General features: G+C 36.5%; 1 protein-coding gene across 5 annotated transcripts in view; it reads left to right on the top strand.

Annotated features, from left to right (window-relative positions):
* The window catches only part of CUL4B (cullin 4B), a 48,231-nt gene that overhangs the window by 14,972 nt on the left and 18,347 nt on the right, over nucleotides 1–14,912 (top strand). For all 5 annotated transcript variants that reach the window (XM_032882309.1, XM_032882305.1, XM_032882306.1 and 2 more), the window contains exons 3-9: nucleotides 1,174–1,289; nucleotides 10,815–10,918; nucleotides 11,816–11,885; nucleotides 12,683–12,756; nucleotides 13,610–13,772; nucleotides 13,915–14,004; nucleotides 14,304–14,386. In XM_032882309.1, the coding sequence (XP_032738200.1) occupies nucleotides 1,174–1,289; nucleotides 10,815–10,918; nucleotides 11,816–11,885; nucleotides 12,683–12,756; nucleotides 13,610–13,772; nucleotides 13,915–14,004; nucleotides 14,304–14,386 (700 nt within the window). The remainder of the gene's footprint in view (nucleotides 1–1,173; nucleotides 1,290–10,814; nucleotides 10,919–11,815; nucleotides 11,886–12,682; nucleotides 12,757–13,609; nucleotides 13,773–13,914; nucleotides 14,005–14,303; nucleotides 14,387–14,912) is intronic.

Genomic DNA, 14,912 nt, shown 5'->3' with positions numbered 1-14,912 from the left:
GATAAGTGCCTTGTGGCTAAATATTAGTTTTGAGAAAATAAGATTCTCAATGCTTGTGTTTTCAGCATTAGTGTGGAAATCAGGAACATGCTTTATTTTGTTTAAAGCAGAGGATTATAGTGTTTGTTTTTAACCTTCTCTTTTTTTCCTATCACTCTTCTCCCATCCCCAGGTTCTTAAGTGTTGTAATCTTTCTGATTTAATTAGACCTTTCTGAAGTAAATGTGTATTGTAATTGACTAGCATGTTCACTATTCCACTCAAAGTGTATCGATTTAATAGCCAAGAATTTTTAAAGAGATGAGCTATGATCCTAATTTCATTTGCATACTGTTCTCTGAGATTTTGTTTGGGTTATTTCTTTCTCTCTTAAACTAAAAACATATCGTTAAGGTATTAGGATGTTGTAATTAAAAAAAAATACTCGTTGCTGGTCAATGAAGTTTAAAGCCTGGGTTAAGAGAGTCCTTTCCATTCTGAAAATGCTACATAGGTTCTGGAGTCATTTGGATGTTATAATTTTTTTAAATTTCACTCTCCTCGTAGATGTAGTTTAAATTAAAACCTGAGTGAAGATGTTTCTCTCCATTTGTGGATGGTGCATAAATGTGAGGGTCAAGCAGACTTGGATTAGAATCCTAGTTTTGCCATTAGCTGTTGATGACCTTGGGCAAGCCTTACTAAATGAGTCTTCTTAGTTTTCTTGGTTGCAAGATAGGGATAAATAATACCTTCCTTAGAGCATTGTTAGGGAGATTAAGATGTTTGTAAAGTGCCTTGTGCATAGTAGACATTCAGTGTTTTAAATCTCAGGTGCACAATTCATGTTGACTGACTTAGGTTTTACATGTGATGGAATAAGATCAAGATTGTTATTTTTTATCTGCGATTCTTGAATTTTTATTTTTTGAAGCAATACAGTCAGTTGCAAAAAAAACCCCTTGCCTTTCATTCTAATAGGTGAGTCAAAATGACATAAACAGTATTGTGGCATTTCAAATTTTATTCTTTATGCTAAGCCTAAATACAGTAGCTACTTTAATATTTAGATGTAATAATTATAAAAATCACAGTTTACCCTTAAAAAGCAGTAATACTATTATTTTACCTTAATGGATCCTTTCCTTACTGTATGCTACATATTCTGATATCAACCTTGTACATATTATCTAGATAAGCCCAAATTACCAGAGAACTACACGGATGAAACATGGCAGAAGCTGAAAGAAGCAGTGGAAGCTATCCAGAATAGTACTTCAATTAAGTACAATTTAGAAGAACTCTATCAGGTATGTATTAACGTGGATACCGGATTTGGCCAGCGTAAATTGAGGTGGTATGTATATGGATTTTACTTTGAAATGAGTCTTTATATAGACTTACAGTTTTCTTCTAATGAAAATTTCTTGATGAATTTACACACTCTTTTATAATCAGACTACATATTCTGACATACTGACATTCTGACAAACTGTGAGTACAGTCATATTGGTATATATTGGGTTTATCTTAGACCCTTATGAGATTAAGATTTACAGTGAGGAGTACCTTGGTATAATCAAGGTTTTACCTATAATGGAGTCCTACAGCCCGGATCCCAAAGATAATTTCTGGTGACATGTCATTCCGTTAGGTTACTTCTTGCTAAGTGGGGTTAGACCTCACTTAGGAAAGACCTCAAGAAACGCGGATATTCTCTGTATACTTTATCCTCCCTCCTTCTTATTAGTAGCCCTTTGCCATTTCTTTTTCTTGCTCTTGATGTTTGTTTTATTTTCTGGGCTACAAGACAGTCCTTAGCCAAAAACTGGCATCAGATTGTAATCCAGTGAGGTTCAGGTTTGTTTTTTTGCTTAACAAATGGGTCTATACTTGAACTGTTTAGTTTAAATATACTATTAAGAACAATTACTGATTTAGACTGCTTACTACCATGATATTTTGCCTACTGTATTTTTTTAAAGATTTTATTAGAGAGCACATGAACAAGCAGGGGTGGGGGGAGAACCAGAGGGAGAGGGAGAAACAGATTCCCTGCTGAACAGGGAGTCCAGTGCAGGGCTTGATCCCAGGACCCTGAGATCTTCACCTGAGTCAAAGGCAGACACTTAACTGAGGGCCCTGTCCTACTGTATTTTTGACACAACCACTTTAAGAAGTTACTTTCCATTGTAGCACAAGCAGTTTATATATATAAAAAAATTCAGAGTACCAATAGTTTGTGCTTTTTTTAAAAAAAAAGATTGATTTATTTTAGAGAGTGAGGGTATATGCAATTGAGCCCAGGGGAGGGCAGAGGGAGAATGAATCTCAAGCAGACTCTGTGCTGAGTGGGGTTGTGAGGACTCGGGGTTGTCCCCAAGATCATGACCCTGAGCCAAAACGAAGAGTCAGAAGCTTAACCGGCTGTGCCACCTAGGCACTATGTTTGTTTTTCTTATTGATAAGTACCTTCTAAGAAATTAAGTTGGTTTGATTGATCAGAATTTGTAGTTTTTATCTATTCATTTCAGTTGCAGAGGTGGTATGGTAATGGGCAAACCCAACCTGAAGACCGATTTGGGATCTTCTTTTGGTGGCTATTACCCTTCCAATCTTGAGCAAGAAACTAGACCTCCCTCAGCTTCATTTTCCTCCTCTGTAAAACAGGGAAAAGAGTACTTGTCCTACCTACCTCACGGGGTTGCTTCTAAGAATCAAATTAAGATGTGAGAAACCCCTTGAGGCACCATGTTATAGAAATATAAGATGATGTTATCACTAGTGAAGCTCTTTCATAAGTCACAGTGTGGCTTTTGCACTTGTAATAAGTCAATTAAGATCACCAGTTTCTGTTGCTGTGAGAACTGAACGAGTCAGTGCATGCAAAACACTCAGAACGATGCCCAGCACGTAGTTAATAATGTCATACAATATTACCGCTGTAACACAGCGTGTCAGGTATTAGCTGTACTAAGCTATTAAGGAGAAGCCCACCTTAGTTGGCTGTGTTGGTATATTGCATATGTGGCTCCTGGGCTGTACAGTAATAAAAGTCGAATTACAGAATTAGAGTTGGAAAGGCCTTAAGAGATCATGTAGTCCCGTGGTGTTTCTTCGTATAGTGCAGGTGGTCCTCTACAAATCAGGTTTATCTTTTATTATCTTTTAAGCATTATAGGAACTGTTTGTGAATTAGACACGGTAGCAGTTATTATTCCTCTATTGATCAGGAAACTGAGTGTCAGGGAAGTTAAATAATGTGCCCAGACTCCCATTGAGATGCCCAGGTTTCAAGCCAGTGCACGTCCCCTCCTGTGCTGCTTCAGTGATACACTGTAGCACTTTGAGTACCTCTGTAGAGCAGTGTTAGAAGCAGACCGTTTCACTTTGGGGAAAAAACTGTCCTCAAAGAAGGTAATTTTTTCCTTCACGTGTGTGTATATATGGTGTTTATTTGGGTATGGTGGTATATAGCAACTTTAGTTTCAATAATGTTATTTTATGTTTTATGTTTATAGCATATTGTTTTAAAGTATCACTTCTTTAGGAAGCAGGAAGAGCTTAGGAAAGCTCTCTCCTGAGCAGAGAGCCCAATGCGGGGCTCGATCCCACCGTGGGATCATGACCTGAGCTGAAGGTAGAGGCTTTAACCCACTGAGCCACCCAGGCGCCCCCTGTTTATAGCATATTGATTGTGATTGTTATTTAACCCTATTTACTTTACCTTGAATATTTTCCTAGAGCTTTTGGGTTCAAAAATATTTTTCTGCTAAATTGATTCTCTTCAATTCTTTTATGTTTCAAGAGTTCATAGCTTACATTTTTTTTTCATTTTCTTCTACTTCAGAATTATTACCTGCTATTGTTCAGTTGCATTTCTTTAGCCTAAAATCAGTGTTCTAACTTTCTGCTCTCTGCACTTTTCACAGTACTTTACTGTTTCTGCTGTAATAAATTCAAAAGCGTTTGTTTCTAGCTCTTTTGTTGTTTTTGACCTTAATCTTTATAAATGCTCCTTTGTATTATTCTCAGAAAGTTTAGTTTGGAAGTTCAGGTTCAAAAAAGGATAAAAAGATAGGGGAGTAAAATTTTTTCATACCATCTGGGTTTCAGGTGCTTGTTTAATTTTGACTGGTTGAGATGTAAATGAAAAGTACTCTTCTAACGAGGGGGTAGGTGAGGGAGGGAAATGGCCAAAAAAAAAAAAAAGTATTCTCCTAAGTCTCCTAAAATTGAAACTATAGAAGTATGTAGTATACCAACGAAAAGTTCACCAAACCCCTCATTCCCCCATCCTCCCTTGTCTCTGAAGTAAATGCTTATTTGGCATATGTCTATGAAGAACTTTTTTCTGTGCATGCAAAACCGTTATGTTTTAAATCCTAAGCATAGAAGTCCCTAGTGCAGATTGCTTGTACTGCCTCCCTAAGTTTTTAATTTATAGAAAAGAACATGTTCTCAGTGCATTTGCAAGAAAAGTGGAAGACATTTTTTCAGTGATTTTTATTTTCAAAAATGGTCTTTTTTGAAGATTTTATTTATTTGACACAGAGAGAGACATCGAGAGAGGGAACGCAAGCAGGGGGACTAGGAGAGGGAGAAGCAGAATCCCCGCAGAGCAGGGAGCCCAGCACAGGGTTCCATCCAGGACCCTGGGATCAGGACCTGAGCTGATGGCAGACGCTTAATGATTGAGCCACCCAGGTGCCCCGTTAAAAGTGATTTTAAATGAGAATTGTACTTGAGTTTAAAAAATTACCTTTCCTAGACAACCTTGAAATCCTAAAATATGAGGCAGTGATTAATGTTTTGATTTGCGGGCATTTTTTTTTTTGTTTGCTTGTTTTTGATTGACTACAGGTAGTATAGTTAACTGCACTGACTTTTGAGTTGACCTGCCTTAGTTTAGAGATCTGCCACTCACGATAACTTTGGGCAAGTTACTTCTCTAAGCCTTGTTTTCCTCATTTGTAAAATGGGAAGACCAACATTACCTATGTAGCGGGATTGTTGAGTTGTAAACAAAATGCTGCAAAAACTACTTATTACAGTGTCTGCTACTTATTATCATCATCAGTGAGCCTTTTTAAAAGATGCCTTTATTTTAAGATTGTACTTTATTATACAGCTCTAAAGCCACACATGTTTTAAAATTCTAAATCCACACTGGGCCAGAACAGCTGGCCGATAAATAGATTACATTCCAAATATGTGTCAGTAGACACCATTAGCCAAATTGAAAAAAATAATAGAAAAAGAGAGGAACTCTCTAGGAACAGTATCCTTTACTTCTTAAGAATATGTCTTGTTTTTTACATGTGGTATCTTATAATAGTTGGAATTTTGGCTATAGGATTATTTTCCTCTTGTTCTCAGCCTTTATATAAGTAGCTGTGTAGTGTTTTTAAATCGGCTACCTTTTTTTGGAGCTGGCTGGTTGTTTATATATGAAAGTATAACATTTATTTTTAGTATAAATGTCTAGCTGTTTTCTTTGAAGGCAAGCCTAGTCCATATTTCAATTCTAATGGAAATAATTTTATTTATTATAAATGGGAACTCTTGTTTGGTTAGCTTTTTGTGAAATAAATCTTAAGTAATGAACTTTTCTACTAATACCTCATTTATCAAGTAGATGACCGTAAGACTGGAAGCAAGGAGTGTGTCCATCTCAGTGTAGGTTATTACCCATTGTAAAATCTGGTAGTTTATTTTTTATTTTTTTTTTTGAATCTGGTGGTTTAAACAGTCAGAGGTTACAGAAGACCAGTTAGATTCTTAGCAGCGATGAGTAGCTTTTGTATTCTATATACTTTTTAAAGGTTTTTTGTTTACTTGAGATAAAGAGTAAGTGGTAACACAAGCCAGTGGGGAGAGGCAGAGGGAGAAGTGGACTCCCCGCTGAGCAGAGAGTCCAATACAGGGCTCCACGTGGGGATGGATCCCAGGACCCCAGGACCACGACCAGAGCCAAAAGCAGACGAGCCAAAGGCAGACGCTCAACCAACTGAGCCACCTAGGCGCCTCTTTTGTATTCTGTATTGATGAGTAGCTAATTGTGTTCTATGTAAGGTTGCTTAATTGTTGTCAATCTTGATGTTTTTTTAAGATTAGTCTATCCCATTTTGTAGTGCTTCTCTCTGTTGAGTTAGTACTTAATATTATTCCTGCAATTTAAAGCGTGCAACTACAAATTCTTAGTCCTTGGTAATTTTCAGCTAACTTAAACCCTGTTACTAGATGTAAAAAGAAAAATTAGAGGGGCGCCTGGGGTGGCTCAGTCGTTAAGCACCTAACTTCGGCTCCAGTCCATGATCCCAGGGTCCTGGTATTGAGCCCCGCATCGGCCTCCCTGCTCAGCAGGAGGCCTGCTTCTCCCTCTCCCACTCTTCCTGCTTGTGTTCCCTCTCACTGTGTCTTCTATCAAATAAACAAAATCTTCAAAAAAAAAAAAAAAAAAGAAAAAAATTAGATTTCATGTCTGGTTTCCCTGCTGCAAGTTCTTAGTTTCTGATATATTTCAAGTATCTTATTTCAGCCATTTTTACTAAATGTAAAAAGATAATTTAGAGTTTATTGCTGTATCATTTCTTGAAACTTTATGGTATGCTTTCCTTTCTTTAAATACATAGTTTGAAAAATAAGACCCAACCCATTAGGCCAGTGACCAGAGTTCAGGACCCTGATGAGAATTTAATATCTTTCTGGGTGTCTATTATTGTTAAGTCAGAAAAGTTTCTAGATTTCCTGCCTTACCATGTTTAATTATGTTTATAGTCTTTGTGTTTTTAAATTCTTATTTTAATCCTCTTCATTTTTTATTCTAGCCATACTGCTCACCCTCATTTCTGTTTCCTTGTCTCAGATGCAATCTTTTGTGCCTTTGCTGTTTCTTAAATCCTGTATTCCCCAAAGCATCAAATTTCAGGAACTATAGTTTTACATTTCATTTGCTACATGTTTACATTTCTTTGGAGTGTATGGTTTTGTTTGTATCAGACAAACATGTTTTTCTTTTTTCAGACATGTTTTTTGATGTGACATTTATGGATTTTGGCGGATAGGGGCTGGGATTTAGAGGAATAAAGGTTAGAAACTTGCTAGAATGTTTCTATTGTATATCTGATTACCTTTCTATTGTATATCTGAAGGGTTCAAGGCAACGGATTTTACCAGTAATGATTGGAAGTTTGAGTTAAAAGAAAGTTTTATTTAAGAGACTTATGAAACTATGTAGAGTCTGTTTGATACAAATAGTTGCATGTGAAGTGAGATACAAAATAATTGATACTAATAGTGCATTTTAAAGATCTGGAATAAAATAGAGCTTATCCCAAACTTTAAGTAGTGATTTAACACCTTCCTATTCTTGTTTCTGTCCTAGCATCTAACAGGATACAGAGTACTTACTTAGTAAACAGTCCTTGTTGAGTCAGTTACTGCTTCCTGTGTGCAAAGCTGGGTAGATGCCATGGGAATATAGAGATCACTTAGGCCTGACCCTGAGGTTCTTACTATATTCTAGTAGGTTCATGCAATTAGTAGTTTTTGACCAGCATTTTTTTGTTATTTTTAAAGAGACTTTATTTATTTGACAGAGCACACAAGCAGGGGGAGCTACAGAGAGGGAGGGAGAATTAGGCTCCCCACTGAGCAGAGAGCAGGATGTGGGGCTCTATCTCAGGACCCTGGAATCATGCCCAAGCCAAAGGCAAACGCTAAACCAACTGAGCCATCAGGCACCCTAATTACTAACATTTTTTAAAAAGGCAAAATAGAAAATAATCGGAGAACTTCGCACATAGTAATGATAAGTGTAGTCTCATGAAGACTTTGTTTCAGTTACATAAATTTTTTTTTACATACAATAGATTGTGACATAAAATGTACTTCTTGCTGTGGCTTGTCAAAAATTTTTGGAAGCCCCTATTTTAGGCACACATGACTGCTTCAAACAAATCTTGCTTTAAAAAGTAAGGAAAGCAGAGTGTTTAGATCATGGTGTGTATGGAAGATTATAAACAGACATGAGACTACTAAAATGGTAAGATTGAGCCTTGAATGCCATGCTGAAAACTGTGGTGGTGGGGAAGATAGAAAAGGTTTATTGGGTGAGGTGAATATTTAAGTTTTTTGAGTATTTAATGTATTCATCTGGTTCAAAACCCAAAAAGTATTACAGAGCATGTAGTGAAAAGTTTCACTTCCACCCTGTTTTCTACCCACCTCCCCCCAGCTAGTTCCTCTATCCACAAACACTAGTTTGGGGAGTATCTTTTTCAGTGGTGTAAATAACTATGTGTTTTTATTATTTTGTCTTTTTTACATAAATGATATTAGACCATGCAGCACATGGTTCAGTCCTTTATACTTTTTAAAAGATTTTTTTTTAAGAATTCATTTGAGTAACCGCAATACCCAGCACATGGCTTGAACCACAACCCCAGGATCAAGATCGCATGCTCCACTGACTGAGTCAGTCAGGTGCCCCAGTCCTTTGTATTTTTTAATACCTATTACAGAATTTCTCCATAATAGTACTTGAGGAGCTTAATGAAGGGTTGTTAAGGAAGGGAAATTACTAGATCTGGTCTATATATGTTAAGAAGCAGTCAATGCTAACTAGAGAAGCAGAATGTTCAGTTCCAATTTGACCTTCAAGACTCACCTTAGATGCTCCCATTCCTGCTTTTCTTGCCTCTAACATCTTAAGTAACTCTCTTAACTAAACATGGAGGAAATTATATGCATATAAAACCCAGCTTAATTCTCTGTCATTATTCCCACTAGCTCTTCATTTTCCTCTGGTCTTTGGGATTCCACCTTTTTACCTCTGCTCAGGAAACATTTCCTGACTTGCTCCAGTCCTAAAGAGACTTTGCCTCGATGCTTACCCTCATCATAGCACCTAACACAATGTTTTGTAATTCTGTGTTTTCTGATCAGTTTTCTCCTTACACTGTAAGCCTCTTCTATGTGTAGGACACATTGCTGGTTGTAAGTACATTAGTTTTTCGGATATTTAACCCTATTGCCTGGTTTAAGCCTCCAAAAGCATTAAAAGAATATGTGGGTACATGAACGAGCACATAGGGTCTTTTTCTCATTAAGGGGAATTGGGGGATGAGATATACACAGATAGATATAGTATTTAAAATAAGATACAGTATTGGAACGCCTGGGTGGCTCAGTTGGTTAAGCCACTGCCTTCAGCTCAGGTCATGATCCCAGGGTCCTGGGAGTCCTACATCGGGCTCCTTGCTCCGCAGGGAGCCTGCTTCTCGCCTCTGCCTGCGATTCTGCCTGTTTGTGCACTCCCTCTTTCTCTCTCTCTCTGGCAAATAAATAAATAAAATCTTTTAAAAAAAGATACAGTATTGACTCGGTGACAAGTCAATGTGTTATGATTGGTGATAGTGCCAGGTGAGGCAGTTAAACAGCTTATTAGAAGAGGTGGAACCTAGCTGAGTAGTAAAGGAATATGGTATCTTGTGTAAGAAGATAGAGAGAAACACAGCAGAAGGAAATGGGAGAAGAGGGAGTTGGAGAAGTACTGAAGTGGGAAATGTGGATGAGATAAATACAAAGACAGAATCTAAGCAGGGAAATGAGAAATGCTGAGAAAATGAGTCCTTCAAAAGGAACATTGGATACAATGAGAAGAATACTAAAGAAGGCGGGGGAAGAGTCCATAGAGAACCAGTGTGAACAGAAAGGCTCAGAAATAAGCATAAATACACCCTTTAGGTATTTGTGGCCTAACCTAACCCCTTGGAAAGTGGCCAGAGAGAATCAGTGGTCTTATTCCTCCTTCGCTACTGGATCTAATTGGCCTGCTGTTCCTGGTGAGGTGCAGTGACTTTCCTGCAATGATATAAGTAGTTTTCTTTAAGCTTTCTTTTCATTTGCTAATTTGTTTACTGGCCCTGCATGCTGGGAATGTGACTTCCACATAGGTAAGTATTTATAAAATTCCCACTAACCTACGGAACTTGGATCCTCCCTTAGAGTCAATTTTAATCAATTTTCTGCCTTTTGTTGCAGTGAGGAAGGAATCCTGGTGTTAAACTTAAGTCATTACTAGTTGGAATTATAGATTGTATCAGAGTTCATCCAAAGAGTTTTACCATGCGTGTTGTCTTAAAATTGAAAGTCTTTGATACACATAACAAGAAACTAAAAGAAATCTGAAGTTTGCCCTTTTGGGATCTGGGTATAAAGGAAGACAAGTTAAACTATTAGAATGAAGTAAAAATAGTCATTTCTGGTATAATTAATGTTTACTTAATTGTACAAATTCTCAAACCTTTATATTTAAACGTTCATAACCTGAAATATTAGAGAAAAATACTTGGTGTTTACATCATACTCCTAATACTGCTAGCAAGAATCCATTGTTCCAAGAAAACCAAAGAAAGTGTAAGTTTTAACTCAGTGGCAGTCAGACCGCCCAATCCATCTGATAAACATTGGTGAAACTGTTTTTTAAACTCAGAATGGAATTCTGCTTATGAAAGCAATTAACATTTTTAAGAACAAGACAGCATTGATGTGTAGTCATGTTATAAATTGGATGTCTCCACAGGGTAGGACTTGGCTTGATTCTGTCCATCCTTAACCTGAACAGCCATAATAAATGTATTAGTTGGTTTTTTTGGTACCTCGGTTATGAAAAAGTTCACTCACATTCATATTTTGTTACTTTACTGTGTTTTAAATGGTTAAATACCCTTTTTAATAAAACAATGTAAAATATTAAAATAATAAGAATTTGATGTAAATTATCAGTAACCCCATTTTCTCCTTAAACATATATGTGTTTAATCTTGCAGGCTGTAGAAAATCTCTGTTCCTACAAGATTTCTGCAAACTTGTACAAACAGCTGAGACAGATTTGTGAAGATCACATCAAAGCACAAATTCATCAGTTCAGAGAATATCCTTTTAAAAACCAAAAATACTATATTTTTATCTGTTTCCTCCTTCCTTATCCCTCACTATTTAACCCAACTTGAAATGCAATTGCCTGTGTTTTGTAGATTTGTTACTCTTCCTTACAGTTCTGGAGAAATAAGATAAGAGTTGTTGACTTTTCAACTTTAAGTTCCAAGTCTGCATTGTGATGTTAGTGCGAACAAGGTGTCCTTATGTCTTTACCCTTTTTGTCCTGACAAATTTCCATTTAAGGAAAAATAATCTTCTAAGGGAAATCCTAACGAATATAATGCTCTCTTTTGTGTAAGACTTACCCTAAAAGGTATTTAGTGGAACCTGAAACTTTTTTACAGTTTAAGGAATAGTATTTTGTTCTATAAGTGCTATGTAGATTTTTTTTTTTTAAGATTTTATCTGTTTGCAAGAGGGAGAGAGTGAGCACAAGCAGGGGGAGCAGCAGGCGGAGGGAGAAGCAGGCTCCCCGCTGAGCAAAGAGCCCCATAAGTGACTTGATCCTAGAACCCTGGGATCATGATCTGGGCTGAAGGCAGGCACCTAACTGACTGAGCCACCCAGGCGTGCCTGTTTTTATTTAGTGTGTGATGCTCCCTATTTAAGACAAATACACTCTTAAATTTCTTTTTCTTTTTTTTTAAAAGATTTTATTTATTTATTTGACAGAGAGAGATCACAAGTAGACAGAGAGGCAGGCAGGGGGGGCGGAGCAGGCGCCCTGCTGAGCAGAGAGCCCTGTGTGGGGCTCCATCCCAGGACGCTGGGATCATGACCTGAGCCGAAAGCAGAGGCTTTAACCCACTAAGCCACCCAGGCGCCCCTGCTCTTACATTTCTTATATTATTTGTACTAAGCACTTAAAAATATCCTTGACGTGTCTCATGGATTCATTGGATAGTGTTCTTTTTCTAAAGAAAATAGATAGATGCTGGCAAAATCATTGCAGACAAATGGTAAGCTGGAAAAAGTATTATGTTTCAGCTAAATATTGTAGTTAAATAAATTTTTTCAAATACGTGGATGTTAGTTTTAAAAGCTTTGCAGTGTGGTGGGGGGGAGTGCCTCAATATCCACTCTTTTTCTGAATTGAACACTAATTTGGTTTAAGTTTTCTAGTTTAAAACTGTAGGTTATAGGGAAACCACCATTTTAAAATGACTTGCACCTTAGGATCATTTTTGTCACACTTAACCAAAAAGTATCTCAATTTTTAAAAAGTTACATATTTGTCTGTTAGTCGTGATGGATGTCCCACCCACCTACTCCATTGCCTGTGAAGGTACCTGGTGGGTCCTGCCTAGTTCCTTCACATCACCACCTTTTCCTTTCTCCCTAATCTGGTATTTATTTTATACCTTATATTCTGCAAACTAAAAAAAGAATCTTAAAATCCCCCTACCCAAAACCACACATGTACAATTTAGGGCAGCTTCACCCTGAATGAGCTCTGTTACTGAGGAAGAATTATATGTGTGTCCCCTTAATTCCCTGTTTTTATTTTCAGTTACATCTCAAGTTGCAGAGAAGTCTTAGGACCATTTTAAGTGTCCCTCTTCTAGAAACTACAGCAAGGATTAAGACAATAGAATAGTTTAATAAAAATGATTTGGGCATATTCTCAGGTAGATTTCTTTATCTGTATGTAGTAGTCTAGTATATGTAAAAGTAAACCCTGCAATTTTATTATTTAATCAAGAGCAAATGTTTCAGCTTAACAAAATATAAAAATCGATTTCTTTTTTGTTGGCAGATCATGATCAGGAGCATTTTTCTGTTTCTGGATAGAACTTATGTTCTGCAGAATTCAATGCTACCCTCCATTTGGTAAGGATGCCAGAAAAAAATGCAAAAAAATTTGTTACAAATCATAGTCAAATCTTAATTACACTAATGGAAAGAGAGTAAGTGGTACTATGAATATTCTCCCAAAAACTCAAATTTAGCTTCTACACTTGTATTTATAGCACTTTTACCTTCTCAGTTATGTTTGCCTAGTCCAATACTGGTGATAGCTAACATTCCCTGAGCATATAACAACTTAATGAAAAAGTTCTTTTGTTAGGTAAGGAGATTAAAGTTTGCTCTGGACTGTCTAGGAGTGTGCATTATTTTGTTGCTTATCAAGAGTTTGCCCATTATCTGTTAAGATTGCTATGGATTTTGTTGCTTACCAGGAATTTGCTCATTATCTGTTAACATTACCATGGAAAATTCCATGTAAACACAAAAATAGAATAGTATAATGAGCTCTTTCCCCCACCTTGTGCCTAGCATCTACCTACAGCAATTATCGGAGAGTTTACTGATTTTTGAGTACTAAAGCCAGATCACAAATGACCAATTAAGCCTTCATTACCAGTACAGTGAAAGCCATTTTGTCTTTGAACTAATTTTGTCTCATGATTTGACCAAGGAAGAAATCCACCAAAGGAAGTAATACAAAACTTAGTTATGGAGAAAGATAGGAATTTAGCTTCAGTTCTCATTAAAGACTAAATGAGTTTCCTGTATGCTTTAACTCTAATAATGTGTAAAATTTAATGTGTGGATTTTATCTTTTTACAATTGCTGCTTCAGATCTCGAGCCCTAATTAACATGCAGTGAGAAGTTAAGCAGACCTCTCTAGAAGTGGTATTGTTGTCAATTAATTTTGATCCTAGATATTTTTTATTTTAGGGACATGGGACTGGAGTTATTTAGGGCTCATATTATAAGTGATCAGAAAGTCCAGAATAAGACAATTGATGGCATTCTTCTCTTGATTGAGAGGGAAAGGAATGGTGAAGCAATTGATAGAAGTTTACTCCGAAGCCTTTTAAGCATGCTCTCTGATTTGCAAGTAAGTTAACTTTAATTACAGAGCTGATTGCTATTCCTAGTTTGGTGTTTAAAAAACAGATTCATAGTGCTGTTCATATAAAGGCAATTTAATAAATATTTATTGAATAAATGAACTCCTTTATTTTGATCCCTCCTCCCAGATTTATCAGGATTCTTTTGAACAACGATTTTTGGAAGAAACTAACCGGCTCTATGCAGCTGAAGGCCAAAAATTAATGCAGGAAAGAGAGGTATTTAAAAATCATGATTAATAAATCCACTGTGTCTCACGATAGACCTTACATTCTAGAACATAAGCTGCCCTTGGCATTTATCTTCACAACATTGTGATGCTTTTTTCTCACTTAGGTGCTCCTTTCTTTTCTCTCTTCTTAAAGGTTATAATTCTGGATCATAAACTATATATAATTTTATATATGATTCAACCCTGTCACATTGGACAGGGCTACTCCCGGGTTCTTTTGGACTTGACATTTTCTGAATGATATATGGGGAGGAAAACAATAATATAAAAAAACTGTCTTTGTAGGTTCCTGAATATCTTCATCATGTTAACAAACGTCTAGAAGAAGAAGCAGACAGACTTATTACTTACTTAGATCAGACCACCCAGTAAGTATTATATGCTTAACCTAATAGACTTTAACCAGTGTCGTTGAATCACTTAAGGTACTTCAATTTTTAACAATTATTTTCTCTATGCAAATTTTATTTGCCCCAGTTAATTAGATTTAATCAAGTAAATCTAATGTGTGTATGTGTATATGTTTGAAAATTTAAATATAAAATATTTAAATTTAAAAATAGTATTATTAGAGGAGCGCCTGGCTGGTTCAGTTGGTAGAGCATATGACTGTTGATCTCAGAGTCATGAGTTCAAGCCCCATGCTGGGGGTAGAGCTTACGTCTATAAAAAATGAAAAAAAAAATTGTATTAGAACCTGATGTGATCTTTGAAATCTTAAGGCTGTTTAAAATTCAGTAGATGTTTGGAGGAGAAACTGTTTCTCTGCTTTCCTAAATATTACCAAGGAGTAAGCAGCATAGATAACTACTTTCCTAATAAAAGCAGAGAAACTTGGAAAAAGCCAGCCACAGCAAGACCGTGGAAATACTTACTTTTTTAAAAGATTTTATT

The sequence above is a fragment of the Lontra canadensis genome, unplaced genomic scaffold, assembly GCF_010015895.1.
Source record: "Lontra canadensis isolate GAN:19392208 unplaced genomic scaffold, GSC_riverotter_1.0 scaffold81, whole genome shotgun sequence".
Taxonomy (NCBI): domain Eukaryota; kingdom Metazoa; phylum Chordata; class Mammalia; order Carnivora; family Mustelidae; genus Lontra; species Lontra canadensis.
This window is presented reverse-complemented; position numbering and strand designations above follow the sequence as displayed.